The sequence below is a fragment of the Strix uralensis genome, chromosome 2, assembly GCF_047716275.1.
Source record: "Strix uralensis isolate ZFMK-TIS-50842 chromosome 2, bStrUra1, whole genome shotgun sequence".
Taxonomy (NCBI): Eukaryota; Metazoa; Chordata; class Aves; order Strigiformes; family Strigidae; genus Strix; species Strix uralensis.
In genome coordinates this window covers 68,403,323-68,418,742 of record NC_133973.1, presented here as the reverse complement: position 1 = coordinate 68,418,742, position 15,420 = coordinate 68,403,323, and the positions used below count along the sequence as shown (strand labels likewise).

The window sequence follows — 15,420 nt, the reverse complement described above, 5'->3', positions numbered from 1 at the left end:
TAGTTGTTAAAAAAAAAAAAAAAAAAATATCCAAGCCTGATCCATTTCTCCATGACTGCTTGTGTCCACCCTGCAACATCATTTCCTCACTTTTATGTCAGCAGAACCACTTGAGTGTTGGTAGTAAGCTGGATGGGGAAACTGGGCATTTCAGTCTCTCTTCGCAAATAACACCCGCGCTCCTCAGCCTGGTCGTCTTTCTGCCAGATCAGTTCTCCCATCTGAGCTGGAATAGAGGTGGGAATTGTCAGCTCTGACAAGGACACTGCTGCTTTTGACAGTGATACTGTTTCACAGGTGGTACTGTTGATGTCCCAAGCAAGCAGCTAGCTGAGAATGCTGCATTAAAAGGGCCAAGTCTGGACTTACCCAAGCAGTACCAGTAAGCCTGGAGGGTTACGTATGGCATACTGGTGGTTGTGTGCTGTTCCTCTGGCGAGGGGGGCAGAATCCCATTGCTCTTGGCCAGAGATATGCTCAACACCTGCAGAGTTTTGGTGTTTTGAGTTTTGTCTTGTAAGTGAGCAGTTGCCCCTTCTCCCACCCCTCCTGTGCTGTAAAAAAGAAAAAAAAAAATAATTGTCAGTTCTGTTTTTTTACAGCTGATTTGAAAGATTCAGTGACCTGCCACATGCAATTTGTTTCAGTGAGAATACTGATCTGATTGCTCATCTCTTAATATAAGCATGAACTTCATGGATTGTACTAGGAGATGTATTGGCAACATAAAACAAATTGCAGACTGCGCAAACTGTATCACCTGTAGTAGTTGCATGCGATACTACTGTACCAATTGTAACAGTCAAATTACTATTTTATGTTCAAATTAATTTTTTTTATGTCCTGCCTCTGCTCAATTGGCTTATTTAATCTTTATTGATAGCCCAGTATATCTTCAGCTTGAGTTGTTGGCAATTCAGGTATTTCCTTCTGCCACACTCACAGAGGACCTTTGTGGGAAGGTATCCTGATTGGCTCTTTTTTAATAATTGTTTTATTTTTCCAAATGAGGGATGAGTTGTTGGGTGGAACCATTAAGCTAAAACTTCTCCCAGGAGTCATCTAAATGTTCTTTTCTTTTTGCAGTGTATTGATAAGTCTTGTTTCAAATGTCTAGCAATGAAGAGGAAGAATCAAAATATTTTTTTACCTCTGTATGAGCTTATCTGGGAATTATACTTTCACAAAATATGGGTTTATGGGCTCTTATGGCCCATATCAAAATACAGGCTCTTACTGTTGTTGCATTTTTCACATAGTATAGTTATTTACCATTGCTGGTTCAACTGCATGTGGGTGGTTGCAATTAATAATTTTTGAATTTATAGCTATGTAAAGTGACAGTAAATAACTACTCACAGTCATATGCCTGAAGGCTGATCCTGCTTGCAAAGCTTACTCCCTAGTGTCAATGAGTTTTTTTACCTCATAAGCTGATAACACCTGAAAGCAAGCCATCATCGTGCTTTTGGGAAGCAGGAAAGACAAGAATTCCTTAATGCTAGTCTCATGACAAGAGATTGTTTAACTGAGACTAAAGCTGGAAGGTTTTTATTAATAATTTGCACAGCAAAAGCATTCCTGTGTAGTCATCAAAGCAAGCATTAGGTCAAGATAAACGTAAGTTGTTGCCGAAAGATGAACATTCAGCTGGATCAGTTTGACTCCTGCCCACTGACTCTAAGCTAGTACTGATGTAATGGAAGGAGCAAAAATGGTTGGGAGGTCGCTTTGGCAGCAGTATGACTCTATGCTGGATTAATGTGACCTTAAAATAGTGGTCTTAAAAATGGACGAGACTGACTTTTATCTTGCATCAAGTTATTGGCGCTTAACTTTTTTCTAAACTTGGTAAACCTCTTGTTGTTACTGGTGGATTTGCCTTTCTCTCACAGGAAGGCTGTGTTTTAAATGTCTGTATTATAGTTATGCACTGCTTCAACTTAAAGAAATAGGGTTACCATTAGTGACCAATGTAGTGATAGAAGGCAAGTGTAGATAGCTTCTTATTTCAGTCTTCCTGTATGGGTAGCGTCGGAAGATTCTGCTGCCATATTTTCCCTATCTGGGAAGCTGAAAACAGCTTTCACTCTGGGATGAAAAGCTGACACAAGTACAGAAGCATCTGTGCTTTGCCTCTGAAGAATTCCTGTTGAGCCAGTACTGCAGGTTAGAAGCAGAGGTGCTTCAAGATCAGAGATGTAGAGTCAGTTCAGTCAGAGTCTATATGTGAGCAAATGAAAATGTAATCTCAGTGTGAACTCTTGGCATATGTTTCCTGCATGTTACACCTAATTGCATCTCTAGCATGTCGTCTTACTAGAGGAGAAGCATAACCACGGTTTAATTTCTGTCCAGTGTCACACCACACTGATACTTAGTTAAGAAAAACCTCCGCTATTAAAATATTGGCAAGACTACAATGTTAATTACTGAAATAAATAAAATAAAATTCATACCTTTTTTCACACCTTCCTTCGGACAAGGTTGTTGCTGTATGTAGAATACATGCCAATGGGGACAGAAAGAAGTGATATAATTCCATATCCATGAAATCGTCTAAGGTTCAGAGCATCAAGAGCTTAAGAGAGCACCTAAGATTCCTACATCCCATTATTTTATTTAGGATGTTTTAGTTTTAAGTTCCTGTAAAGAAGAAGGTACAAAAAAGTTAAAGTAGCTTGAAGATCATCAAAACAATGCAGCCTAGCTGTTTCTGAGAAGAAAATTATGCTTAGCTTTCAAAGTGAATAAGCTCTCTGGGAAAAATTGTTGAAGTATCTTAAAAAGTTTCTTCAAGATTCTGACTGTAAACTTTACGCTGATTACTGTGAAACTCTTTATATTGTAAACTTCACATTGAAACTTTAAGGAGCAGTGTTTGAAGTCAATGTGGTAAGTCAACACAACTTGGTTTCTTTTCCAGAACTTTTAAGAAGGTTATTTGCTTTTTAAAACTTTTTTAAAACAAAAAAAGTCCAATCACTGCTCATGTTTTATTGGTTTATTCACTTGTGATATCATGTCTAGCACCAGTTCCACTCTCAAAAGATAGAAGTCAGGTGATTAATTCTAGAAAATCAGTTAAGCAGAAATTTTAAAAGCACTTTTTGCAGATCAAGTTTGATATTTCTCACAGTGCTTTTACAAAGCATAGGCATTTTCTCATGTTGGCCCAGATTCTTTAGAAAAAAGGACTGAACTTACCCTTAGGGGAACTTTAAGAATGGCAGGTTGTCAGAGTAGTTTTTCATATTTCAAAGACAGATATGTGAAAGAAGCAGCAAGGCTGAAACTTACAGAGTTTTTCTTCTTTATTTTGATATGTTCTGTAGTTTCACCCAGAAATACCCACCAGTGAAATTTTTATCAGAAAAGGATCGTAAAAGAATCCTGGTAAGTTGGTATTTACTATGGGGTTGGTTTTGGGGGGAAAAAGAAAATCTGTGACATGTAATCAGTCTTGTAGGATTAACTAAGTTATGAGCAGGAATAAAGTAAGTTACCTTGTATGTCATATGTACTGCACAGGGTTTAGAGTAGTACTTCACTTACTGTGTAGATGTTCTCAAACTCGGCCTATGGATAATAGACTTGGGCTGTGGTTTGGAGGTTTGACTTGCCGATCAAGCTACTGTTCTCTGCTTGTAACATCTCAGGACTGCATTGCCAAAGGGTCTTTCATCTTGTGCTCCCAGATGGCTTAGACTTGCAGAAACAGGGAAGCTTTTTAGGCACATCTTGACAGAAAGCTTGTGTGACCGAATTGGACAAAATCTAGTCGTAAGGCTGGAAAAGTAGCTGCTCTTCAGGACCAGTTAATTAGACTGTGGGAATGTTCATCTCTCTGTTATCTTCTGTGTGGCTTCTGATATTTTGAAGCATCACAGGTGTTTTAGTGTGGAAGAGGAAGGCAAGTTAAGTCAGGACAAGTAGTTGTCCAAGGCATTCTTAAACTCAGCAAATTGTGCTGCAATGTCAGCTTTCCAGTTTTGTCTGCAAACACTTGAAGGTAGCTGTGTCCTAATTTTTTTCATGTTTATGTCTGTCCTGGGGAAAAAATTGTCCTCATATTTTGAAGAGGCAGAGAAAGTATAGCTACTTAAGATGTATAAATATAGGAGTATGAATTTCTGCCTCTGTAGTAGAGAGCAGTGTCTGGGACAAATCCCTGCTAAAGTGCCTAACTTATCTGATATTCTCCTTTGCTTTGACACTTCAAAATTTTGAAGAAAAACACCAAAAATGCAATTAAAAATAAATTTTGTTTTTACTATTTTATAGGCAATAGTCTTCACTGCTATTGCAAAACTTCAGACAGAGTGTTGTTGAATTAGTTTAGTTCTTCAGTGTTATTCTGTCATTTTTATGACAGTCTGAAGGAGATAGACCTGTAGTCTCCCTGTTCTCTTGTTGAATGTGGAAAGTACACTGAGGAAAGTATTGGAGAGAGGCTTAATTCTGAGAATTTCTAAATGATGTGCTTGGTGTCCAAGAGTAATAAAGTTACCTTAATGTCATGGTTTTTTTGTGTAAGCAAGAGGTACTTTCAAGAAAAAAGTACTGGAGAAAGCTGTTAAAATTAACTTTTAAACTTTGCCTCTTAAAGATACTGAGTTTTGATGAAGTCTGTTGCTTCAACAGTGATGGCAAGTAGTTGGAATAGGAGTGTTTTCTGGTGATATGGAGGTGAATAGCTTTTTAGTGTCCATGTGTTTTGTGGAGTTTAAATTACTAAAGAGAAAGCTGGCCAAAAGAATCAGTGAGTTGTTCAGTTGTTCTCTGTTGTGACTGGGGACTAGTTCAGTGGAACTCAGATGGGCTTTCACAAGCCTTCTGCCCACATGGACAGTTTCATTCTATTAGGAAGGTTACTGTTATAATCCTGCATGAAAGATGTTCTTTTGAGAAACTGAAGTCAGCTTGTTGAGGACTTGTGTAGACCTTGCATGACACTTGGAAATTTCTCAGGAGTAAACACAAGAATCGGCAAGCCAAGTGAACTTTGGTAGATGATTTGCTTCGTATTTTGTTGATACTGCATCTTTTACTGGAATCCATTCTAAATTCTGATTTTTCTCTGAATGCAGTCTCCAGCTGCAACCTGGAGATAATCTACAGCGCTGACCTGATAAGGCAACAGTTCTAGCAGTTATTTTTTATTATTCTCTATATCTGTAGATGATTGCTAGTAGGGGTGGTATTTCAGCTGAGACTAGATATTCTGGCACTTTCCTTCAAAAGAGCTCAAGTCTTTGTCCTGTTGTGCGTGATTTATCTACTTGCTCAGTTCTCTGAAGTGATTAGGCCATAGGCTTTCATATGCAGGAGAAGGAATTCTGTTAATATTATGGATCATAATGTTGACATTGGTTCAGTCTGTTGTTTGGGTTTTTTCTGAATTTAATGTGGTAGACCAATTAAAGCATAAAACAATTTAAAAAATTTTCCATATGGGACATTAGAGGTTTTGAATCTGACTGTAGACAGCAGAAATTAACCCGTCTACCAAGTACACAAACTTTTAAGGGCCTCTAGTGGAGGAAATTCCCAGTAATATTTGTGCCTTGTAGTAAGTGATGAAGTTGCCAAGCATATTGGCACTACTAAGTAATTAAATATTTTTATTAGTGATGTCTTACTAAGGAATGCCTATTTAAGGCACAGGTGCTGTTGCTTCAATTCTGATATGAAAATGATTCACATATAGTATATGATTTTGTAGATTAATATGTCATTGTGATTTGCAGGAAGTAATATTTAGAAATAAACTATATTGACTTTGCTTTTATGAGTGATTACAGGAAGGTTATACAGAGAGTTTCAGTGATAAATCATCTTTTCTTTTTTAATGTAGCCTCAAGAAATGATTAAAAAAAAAAAATATACAGTTGTTTACTTTTCCAGGGGAAATTCAGCTCCTTTTCCAAGTAGTTCTTTATCTAATACCTATGGAAGTGATACGTTAATAAAGCTAACATAGATTTATCATAAAAATGACATACAGATTTAAAATAATTGGAAACTTCTTTCCAGACAAAATTGGTTTGTGCTTTTTTGTTGGGTGTGGGTTGTTTTTTTTTTTGCTTGCATATAGCATAGAAGAGTGCTGTAAGCAGTGCTTGGTTTGATTTATGTTTTTTTCTAAAAGGGAGGTGGGGAAGAAGACACCCTCTTTTACTGCACCAAAGACACATTGTGAGTGTCGAGTTTGTCTCCTTTGGAATCTTGGAAATAGAAGTAGCAGCAGGGGATTTCCTTGGGCCTCAGTTCAAGGAATAGGTTCAGGTTATCTATAGAAAATTTTTGTACTGGTCACCACAAAAAGGCAAAACTCTTGAAACATTCAGCAAGGCTGCAGCTTATTTCCAAGTCAGGATAAGCTTATGGCAGTAGGCTTTCCATGAATATTATTTTTCCCTTGGTAAGTGGTGGCACCTGGTAAAGGGCTGTTCTCCCTTGGTTGCTACCCTTCTTCTTTCCTTGTTTACAGCATTTTGCCAGAAACCTGTTCTTCCCTCTTGTCTGTTCCAGGTTAGTGGGAGCTCTGAGACTATTTCTTTTTTTCAGAGGGCTTTTCCTAAATCCTCTTTCTCCTTCAGGTTTGTTAAGGAACTGAATCATGTATTGAGTGATAAATCCAAAAGAATACTAGATAGACTAACTAAATGATTCTGTTATTAATGGGTACTTACAGTGTCTTTGACACACTGATGGCCCTGAATTTTTAAGAAGAAAAACAAGTGTGAGAATAGAAGAAGTGGACGTTCAAGCTTTTACAGAAGAGAACAGATATAGTTATCTTTTTTCCCTTTTCAGTTTTTGATAACTTTCTATTTGCCCTTGTGTCTTTCCTGTTGTTTGGGGTTTGGTTTTTTGGGTTTTTTTTGGTTGGTTTTTTTTTTTGTTTTTTTTTTTTTAATAAAATTTCTGCTAATCTGGCTCTTTTCAACAGTGGATGGGGAGGGAATGGGCAGGATAAATGATTAGGCTTTGACTAGCCCAAAGGGAAAAAACTTCAGGCATCTACATCCTTCTCCACGTAGCACTTTGTCATTGTAACTCATCATTCATGTCTTAGATTCCTGCTTGACAATTTCACCATGTCCTTTTGTTGTTGATTAGTTGTCAGTGCAGCTGAAGATCAGAGATCAAGAGCTGAATCACTTTCAAAATGTGAATTTGATCATGCAGTCATATAATATAGCTGATGCCACACAGGGCTTTTACAAGTCTCTTCATTCTTTGAGAGTGGTGATCTGTCATGTCTTTGTGTGTTCTTGAAAACAGTTTATGAAGTGCAGAGAAAATAATTGCTTCCATGGATATGTCTGTCTGGATGTGTTACACAACTTGCAGTTCTACTACTTACTGTCTTTACTGCTTCAATACTGAGCTAGTGATTTTTTGTTTGTTTACTGTTAAAGAAAGGTGCAGAAAGGGAAAAAATAAAAAACTTCATTGCTTCTTCTACATCTGCAATGGAACAAGGGTTTAAGTTCTTAAATATTTTATTTCTGCTTATTTCTTTGCAGTAAAACATCATAAAGTTCCAAGACAGGCAAATGCTGGATGTCGGAGCTAATGGTATGAGAGGATGAAAACAGAATGATAGGATGTGGGCTATGAATGCATTAAAACACAAAAGGAATAATTTTGGTTTTAACAGATACTTCAGATGAGAGGTCTTCATAGACTTGCTTTCGTCTAAGAATATGCTCGTTTCCTTCCTTCTATGAGGGTGAAAGAATTTGTTGTACTTACCACACCTAACATGTCTTCTATTTAAACCAGACAAAACTTGTATTTGACATTTCAGATACTATAAATCTTCCACAAAAATAACCTGTCATTCTGTCATCTCTTTTCTGAGAAAGGAGAATTGCAGAGAATTCTCCTCTTACCTTTTTTTGGTCTTTTTAGGCTCTGCTGTCTCATAAAAGGGCACAATCCAATTTGAAGGAAAAAAAGGAAAAAAATCTAATCTGTAAAAGATTTTGTTGATATGAATGGTTAGCTGAACGTCTAGGCTGACAGTGATGAAACATGTCAAGCATCTCTCTTGAAATTTTAAATGCTGTAAATACTGGATAAAAAAAAAAAGCATGGAAATGGAGTTGTTTCCCCTGGAGTAAGCAAAGATCTGAAAGCTACTGTTCTTCTGTCTTCATGTTTGTAGACTTTGTCTGGTGTTTCTGTAAAAAGAAAAAGAAATTTATACCAACTGTCCTAACGCAGATAACTGGAGGAGCAGGGTTTGTGGGTTCTCATCTTACTGACAAACTAATGATGGATGGCCATGAGGTTACAGTTGTGGACAACTTCTTTACGGGCAGGAAAAGAAATGTGGAGCACTGGATTGGTCATGAGAACTTCGAACTGATCAATCATGATGTCGTTGAGCCCCTGTACATTGAAGGTGAGTAGTGCCTGCTTTGGTATCTGCACATTGTTGTCCTTTACCCTCATAAGTATGTATGTCTGTAAAGAAATAAAGCTTATGCACTGACTTCTGCATTGGTCTATCTAATACTTGTATTCTTTGTTTATTATTAGTCTAATTTCTTTGACCAGCGTGGGGTGAGAGGTTCAGAGCGCTTTTGTCTTTGAAATGAGTTCTTCCTTTCTGAGCGGACAGGAGGAAGGAAATCTTAACAACTTCCTAATGTAACTGATTTTTTGAGAAGGCAAGGTGGCAGTGAGTCAGTCTATCTGTCCCATCCATTGTCCCACATCCCTGTGCCTGCACAGGCTTATGCACACAGAGTCTGTGGTCTAGATATGTCATGAACTGAGAAGTTTAATTCAGGGCTGCAGTCACACTAGACAGCATACATTCTGCAACAGTGTATGGTCAGTTCAGAGGAGAATAAGCTCTTTCAGCAAGTCAGCTCACTTTCCTTAGTCGTCTTATGTGTCTTCTGTGGAAAACATTGCTCCTACTTTAGGTACATTCCACAGTCTGTAGAGTAGGAAAACTGCATCGCCCTAGTTGTCAACAAAAAAACCCAAACCAAACAAAAAAAACTAAACGAAAGAAACAAAGTCATTCTGCTTTGAAGAAATAGAAGTAACTTGACATCTAAACTATCATAAACCTCAAACTATCATGCCAAATTGTAAGACAGCATTCATGGAGCTGTATTTAAGAGATACATGCATTTGTAGACACTTTTGTGAATCAGTGAAAACGGTACTCAAATTACATTGCAGTTCTGTTGAGTTTGCTCCATTCCTTTAAAACTTTGTAGCAATGTATTTGTTTCATCTTTTTAAACAAACAAAAAAATGAATCTGAGGTTGTATCTGTTTTATTCTTGCTGAATTCTAATGGATGGAATTTCACAGGGAGAATCTCTAGCAATTGCATCTCTGGTATTATTGCTTATGATGAATTCCTGACAACACTACTGAAACAGTCCTGCAAACACATGTTCCTTCTCTGCTCTGACAATGCACTGGTTCAGTTACTGCCTGTTATTTTACTTCAAACTTCTGCTTCCACTGACAGGATAATGGGGCTAGGATCTTATTAATTGACTCCAAGTCCTGGTAATTTATACCTCAGCCAATTCAGTTTGTCAGCTTTCCTAATCTTTCCCCCTGCGTTACCTGCTTTCTGACTGATTACACTTGAGACCTTCTCAGAGAATTATTCATTGTGGCTAACACTGTTGCCCAGTTACTAGGCTCTAATGAATGGGAATTCTGAGATCCTTCAGCTACCTCTCCCATGTTCTGTGTAATTAAGACACCAATTCCCCATCTTGTACTGACAACAAACTACAACGTGTTATTCAGTGGGCAGTTTGTTGAATGTCTTCTCATCCTCCAACAGCATAAATTAAAGCTGGCATGGCTAAATATTAAAATAAAGTTAACTTTGATACACTGGTATAGGAACATGATAAAAGTTAATTTCAATGCAGAGTTTATATTCCAACATAGGAAAGGTGAAAAAAAAAATGAGGCAATAAGGGATAGTTACCGTAACAGATTAACAAATTGGCATATGGATCAATACTTTTCTTAGTCCCAGTTTCTCTTTTTTACTTGTAAATAGAAATTGGAATGACAAAAGGCTTATATCTAAAGAATCCCTGTTTATTTGCTGTACTATTTAAACAAGGTCATATAAGGATATGTTTGACACTTAAATTTCAGAGAGAGTAATCAGTGCTTTATTTCTGAAGGAGACCTCATTTCTGATCTAGAAAGAACAATGTTTGCACTTCTGATATGGAAAGTGATTTAGTCTCAAGATGCATAGCTTTTGCTGAATCTCTTGATGCATTTTTTTTTTTTTTTAGCTTCACAGTGATGTGTACACACAGTCTGCCTTTTCTGAGTCATTATCTTTGATCCATGACATGAAGTGGCAATCAGCATTCTTGGATCATGATCTGGATTGGCCAGAGACAGAATAAATCACCTAAACACACATTTTATTTCTCAGTCCTGTGATAACTACAGTTAACCGTAGAGCTTAATCACTTTCTCCTCTTCCACTAGGATTTCCTTTGCTTTAGCATTCGGAGAAGGTGTCAGTAGAAAACTCAGAACAACATAGCTTTCACTTAGACTTTTTCAAGCAGAAAAACAAAGGCCAATTTCAAGGTGACATCATAAGGTGGCAGTTGTACCACAAACTGGACTCCTAAAAAGCAAGTAATACCTCGCAGTCTTCAGTCTTGAGGTCAGGTTATGAACTGCCATTAGGTACACACAGCTTGTCCACAATATCTACAGCAGTTGAATAAAACTGGAAGAAAACAACCCCTATCCTTCTCTCACCAGCATTTCTTCTTCCTACTTCCTCAGCAACCTTTGGAAGCCTTAAAACAATCTTTTATAAGGTGATAGGTGCACATTCCCTTTACCCCCAGCCATCTCTTGGATCTGAAAGATGTCCTGAGCTGAACTGTTTCACAGTTCATATGAACACATTTAAGCCTTTGGTTTCTTTTTGGTTGGTTGTGGGCATTTTTGCTTGTTTTTACCACTTTCACAAATTTGAAACCAAAACAGTCCTGAAAATGCCACAGATTTCCAGTCAACAGTGGAAAGTTGACTCAGTTGAACTGATTTCATTTCCCTAATCACAAATGCACAATATGTTTTGAATGCTTTTTTATATCAAAAGAATTTTGTAGCTTAAAGATCCTCATCCCTTGGAAGGATGTTCACAGTAGTCCTCAAGGGTTATGCTTTTAGTCATAAGACTTCACTTAGAGATTTTTCTTCTTTTCAACTTAATTAGATTGCACTGCCCACTTTCATTTTGAACTAAAGGAGCACAGTTGCAGAGTAGGAGTTTTGTTGATGGCCTCCAATGTTTCACTGCTTAAGCAGGACCTCTTGGTAAAATATCAGTACAATACTCTAAAATTGCAGTCTGTGGCAGCTGAAGGCAAAATAGGTTCTTTCTTTTTAGGCAAAGTAGTGAAGAGTAGTTTCATTCTGACATTCAAAGACAGACCTTTTAAAACTAGTGCAAGTGTACTGCCTAACTAATGTAATAGGAACTGACAGAGAAGTGTTCATGTGTGGTAGGTAAGGATGAACTATTTTATCACTTGTGTCCTGAGATCAATTGAAATAATTGATGGGAAGATCAGTTAAATAAAGCTGCTTGGGTTGAATAAAGCTGCTCTTTGCTTGTTTGTTTGTTTGGGGGTTTTTGTTTTATACTTAACACCAGCAGTCTGGTTTCTGGCAAATCATTTCAGTGACTGTTGTGAATGCAAAGGTAGTTTGGGCTCTTCTGGCTTTAATTGGAAAGCTTTCAAAATGATAGAATAAAACCATATTTTGCAAGTTGAGAGAAGTGTTGTAAGCACATGGCATACATAGTGACAAGGAGATTGACTTTCAGAGTTTTCAGAAGATATGAATTTGTTAGTAACAGGCACATAGGTATATAAAATACATTATTTATAGAACTTTAATAGATCGTTGGCTTGACTGGGACTAAAAATGCTTTTATTCTTAAGAACTTTGTTGGTTTGTGGGTCTGAGTTGACTTTAAAACCAACAGTCTCACAAAATTGGCCAAAAGAATAGGCTATAGCCTTCTTGTGAATAACAGCCTTCCAGAAGCCAAGATGATAACATTTTATTAAACACTGTTCTGCAGTATCCCAGAATTGCTCAGTCTCTTAAGTCATTTCACAGGTAACTTAAGGCACATACAAATACAGCTTCTAATTTTTTATGTGAGTGCCTGCAATACATTGGGGTTTTTTTCAGTACTTCCATCCCCTATTTTTCTCCCCGTAGTCTTCATTCCCTCTGCCAGATACTTAATACATTCAACCTGATGGTTTTAAATTGGACAATTTGGGAAACTCATGGCAAGGCAGAAGATAACATATGCTACTTAACTGTGTTTGTCCAGAGCTAAGTGCAGTGGTGCCTGGGTTTCTGGTGAAGCTCTCCAAAACTGCTCCAGTATGAGCAATATGGTAAACCTTTATGAAGTTATCCTAGTTTGCCTTGAGTTACAGGGAACATTTTTAACATCAGGAAAAGGAATTTGTATTTGTAGTCCTTTTTAGTTCAGTGCAATAGAAATGTCTCGCTTCACTGTGTCAGCTTCTCTGACCTGACCTACAACAATGGAACTGGCATAGCTGTTCTTCACAAGAAAAGTCCATATGTTTAAGCTGTAGAAACTTGTTTGTATGCTTCTGATCAAAGCTTTTCTGCTTAGTACTTCCTGACTAGCAAGTACAGTGATGGATGCAGGTGCTTAGTGGACTTAGTGACCCATTCAGTCCTTTTCTGCTACCATGACATATGTTGAAGGCACAAATTGAAAGTGAAGGTCATACCTTCATAGAAAGGAATGTCATTTCCTATCATAGGAAAAGTGGTAGATTCTACCCTTTCTATTCACTTAGGAAGCACGCAGAGTACATGCAGTGGTATGGCTGGAAAATAAAGATAGAAGATACAAAGAAAGGTAGTTTTATTTCAATATTTTGTAAAAGTGAGTGGTTATATTGATCAGGCTTGTTTAGCATTAAGGAAAACGTAGGACTGAACATTTGTGTCCAGATTTACGTATTACAGATTCCATATGTACTAAATTACAGGGGGGCTTTTGAGCTTTTCACATAGAAAAGGGCACAAGTGACAAATTTTAGTTGCTGTTGATCTTGCAATACGTTATTAAAACTTCATTTATGTTCACAGATTTCTCTATTTGTCACTGTGTACCTGATAGCTTGAATGTTTATGCCAGCTTCTATGTCTGTGCTATTTTGAAATGGATTTAATTTTTTGCTTTTTTCCCGCAAAATTGTAACATGAAAAATTTATTTAATGTTTATTTTATCACTAGTCTACCATACTGTGCTTGGTAAACTACTTCTTGCTGCTGTGTTCACAGTGGCTTACAGAATTCTAGCCCCTGATGTGAGTTACATAGAAAACTGGCAGAATTTTATTGTTATCATTTGTTCTTCTTTCATGGTCCTTACCTATCTACATAAAGCTTTGCACGACCTTTCACACAGTTATTTTCAACTAATTGCATTATTGCTTATAATTGCAAAGCTAGCTGAAGGCTTCTTAGTGGGCATTTCCTCATAAAAAGGGAAGAGGCGTGTAGGTCAATACAAGGTGCATTTGCCTCTATTCTCCAGTAGATACTGTCCCATGCACCCAAACAGTTCATCTGCAAAGCTGTAGCTAGGATAGCTTTCCACAGTTCTGGCTTCAGGAGAGTTTTAAGTTGCCTGCTGTCTTAAATAACTGCCAATTTTGTGATAGAGTGTGCAAGATTGTTACCCAAGCTGGGTAGATGACTTTGCCTGGCATGTCCGTCTGGCCTGCTGAAATTCTGAGACAAAACAGTATGCGATTTTAGACCAGACAGTTAAAAGAGGGAAGGTGGAAGGAGAAATAATAGTACTTGTCTCAACATCCTCATCTTGATGGCTCAAATGTGACCAGTTTGGAGTAGAAACTTGTCTTTCCACCCTTCTGAAATGTCCAATGTTCTCTAAATGATCTGAAAAACCAGTGATGTTTTTAATTGGTCTAAGGCTTGATACTCCAAACATTCCTTCCTGGGCAAGAGGGAAAGGTCCTGGAGCTGCTTGGCTGCCTATCGCTTTGATCTGGAAGATGGCCATCTGACCCTTGGCAAATGCCCCATCTTCGATTTATCTGCTAGTTCTGCTCTTGCTGAACCTTTTCATACAGGGGTCTATTTTTGCCTTTGTGCATATGGGAAAAACTACATTGAGGCAAACCAGACTCAGACAGGCAAGACTGTATCTCTGGCGAGGAAGACCACCTTTTTTTCCCCAGGTACTTCTCTTTGTTTCATTTAAAGCAATTGCCAGCTGGGAGACAAATGGAAGTAGAAGGATTAGGAGGAGGAGAGTGCTTTCTCTTTTTTTTTTTTTTCTTTTTTTTTTCTTTTTTTTTTTTTTTTTACCTTGAGCACTTACCTTCTTGCTTAAAATAAACAAATACATTTGAAGATTATAAGAAACCTTTGGGGTTTTGTATTTTGTTTGCATTTGTTTCTAACTAACAGTCCTACAACCACTTGGATAATCACAGGCCTAACTGTATCCTGATGTCTCAAAAGGAAAGGTATTTTTTGGTCCTGTTCATCTGAATTGCCACGTGCCATTAAAGGAGCCACTCGTATAGGAGCTGCTGAGTGTCAAAAATTCAACAGGTACTTAGAAAACAACAAAAATGAAGTGGATGGAGAGGGAAGCAGGAAAGCATTCACTTTGACAGACTAGGATTGGGCAGTAAATTACTGATGGACCACAGTGCTTTTGAAGTGACATTTTCACTCTGCAAAAGTTCCACCGTCGCTTGTTGAAAACTAGATTTAGAAAGGGTTGTGAAGGAATAGGTAGAAAGAAACCACATAAAACTCAGGTCAGAGTTCAACTCTGAGTTGGCTGCAGGTGACTTCAGCTATTGCTTTGTTCATTTTTCTGAGCCACTCTGCCTGAATTACCTGCTGCCTGCAAGCAGCAGTCAGTGGCTTCTCTGAACATTTCTTTTGTCAGCTTCCAGTCTACCCCTTTTCTTTGGTTTCATAACAGTACCATGCTGTGGGAAGGGAATGCTTACATTCAGAGGCATAACTTGAGGCAGTCATATTCATATTCAGGGCTTACCTGTAGGAGGCATGTCAAAGTTCAACAGACCAATTAAACTTTACCCCATGCTACATCTTCGTGTTATTGCCCCAAAACAAGAAATCCTGCAAAATGATTAAATTTTATTCACTGCTTAAGCTTACAATGTCAACAGTGACCAAAGTAAGGAGAAATTATTCCATGTCACACAGAACAATTAAACTATCATCATGTTGCAGACAGGATCCTGAAGGTTTCAGTTTGCATTAGCAACACACGTAGGGCTTTGGAATCGAGCCTGAGC

The 15,420-nt window shown here is 37.7% G+C and overlaps 1 protein-coding gene across 5 annotated transcripts in view; it reads left to right on the top strand.

Moving 5' to 3' along the window:
- Positions 1–15,420, top strand: part of UXS1 (UDP-glucuronate decarboxylase 1) — a 63,045-nt gene that overhangs the window by 17,645 nt on the left and 29,980 nt on the right. For 4 of the 5 annotated variants that reach the window (XM_074859132.1, XM_074859129.1, XM_074859130.1 and 1 more), the window contains 2 exons: positions 3,336–3,396; positions 8,239–8,419. In XM_074859132.1, coding sequence (XP_074715233.1) covers positions 3,336–3,396; positions 8,239–8,419 — 242 coding nt within the window. Of the gene's footprint in view, positions 1–3,335; positions 3,397–8,179; positions 8,420–15,420 lie in introns of those variants that run through there. The other variant, XM_074859133.1, reaches the window with a different exon arrangement.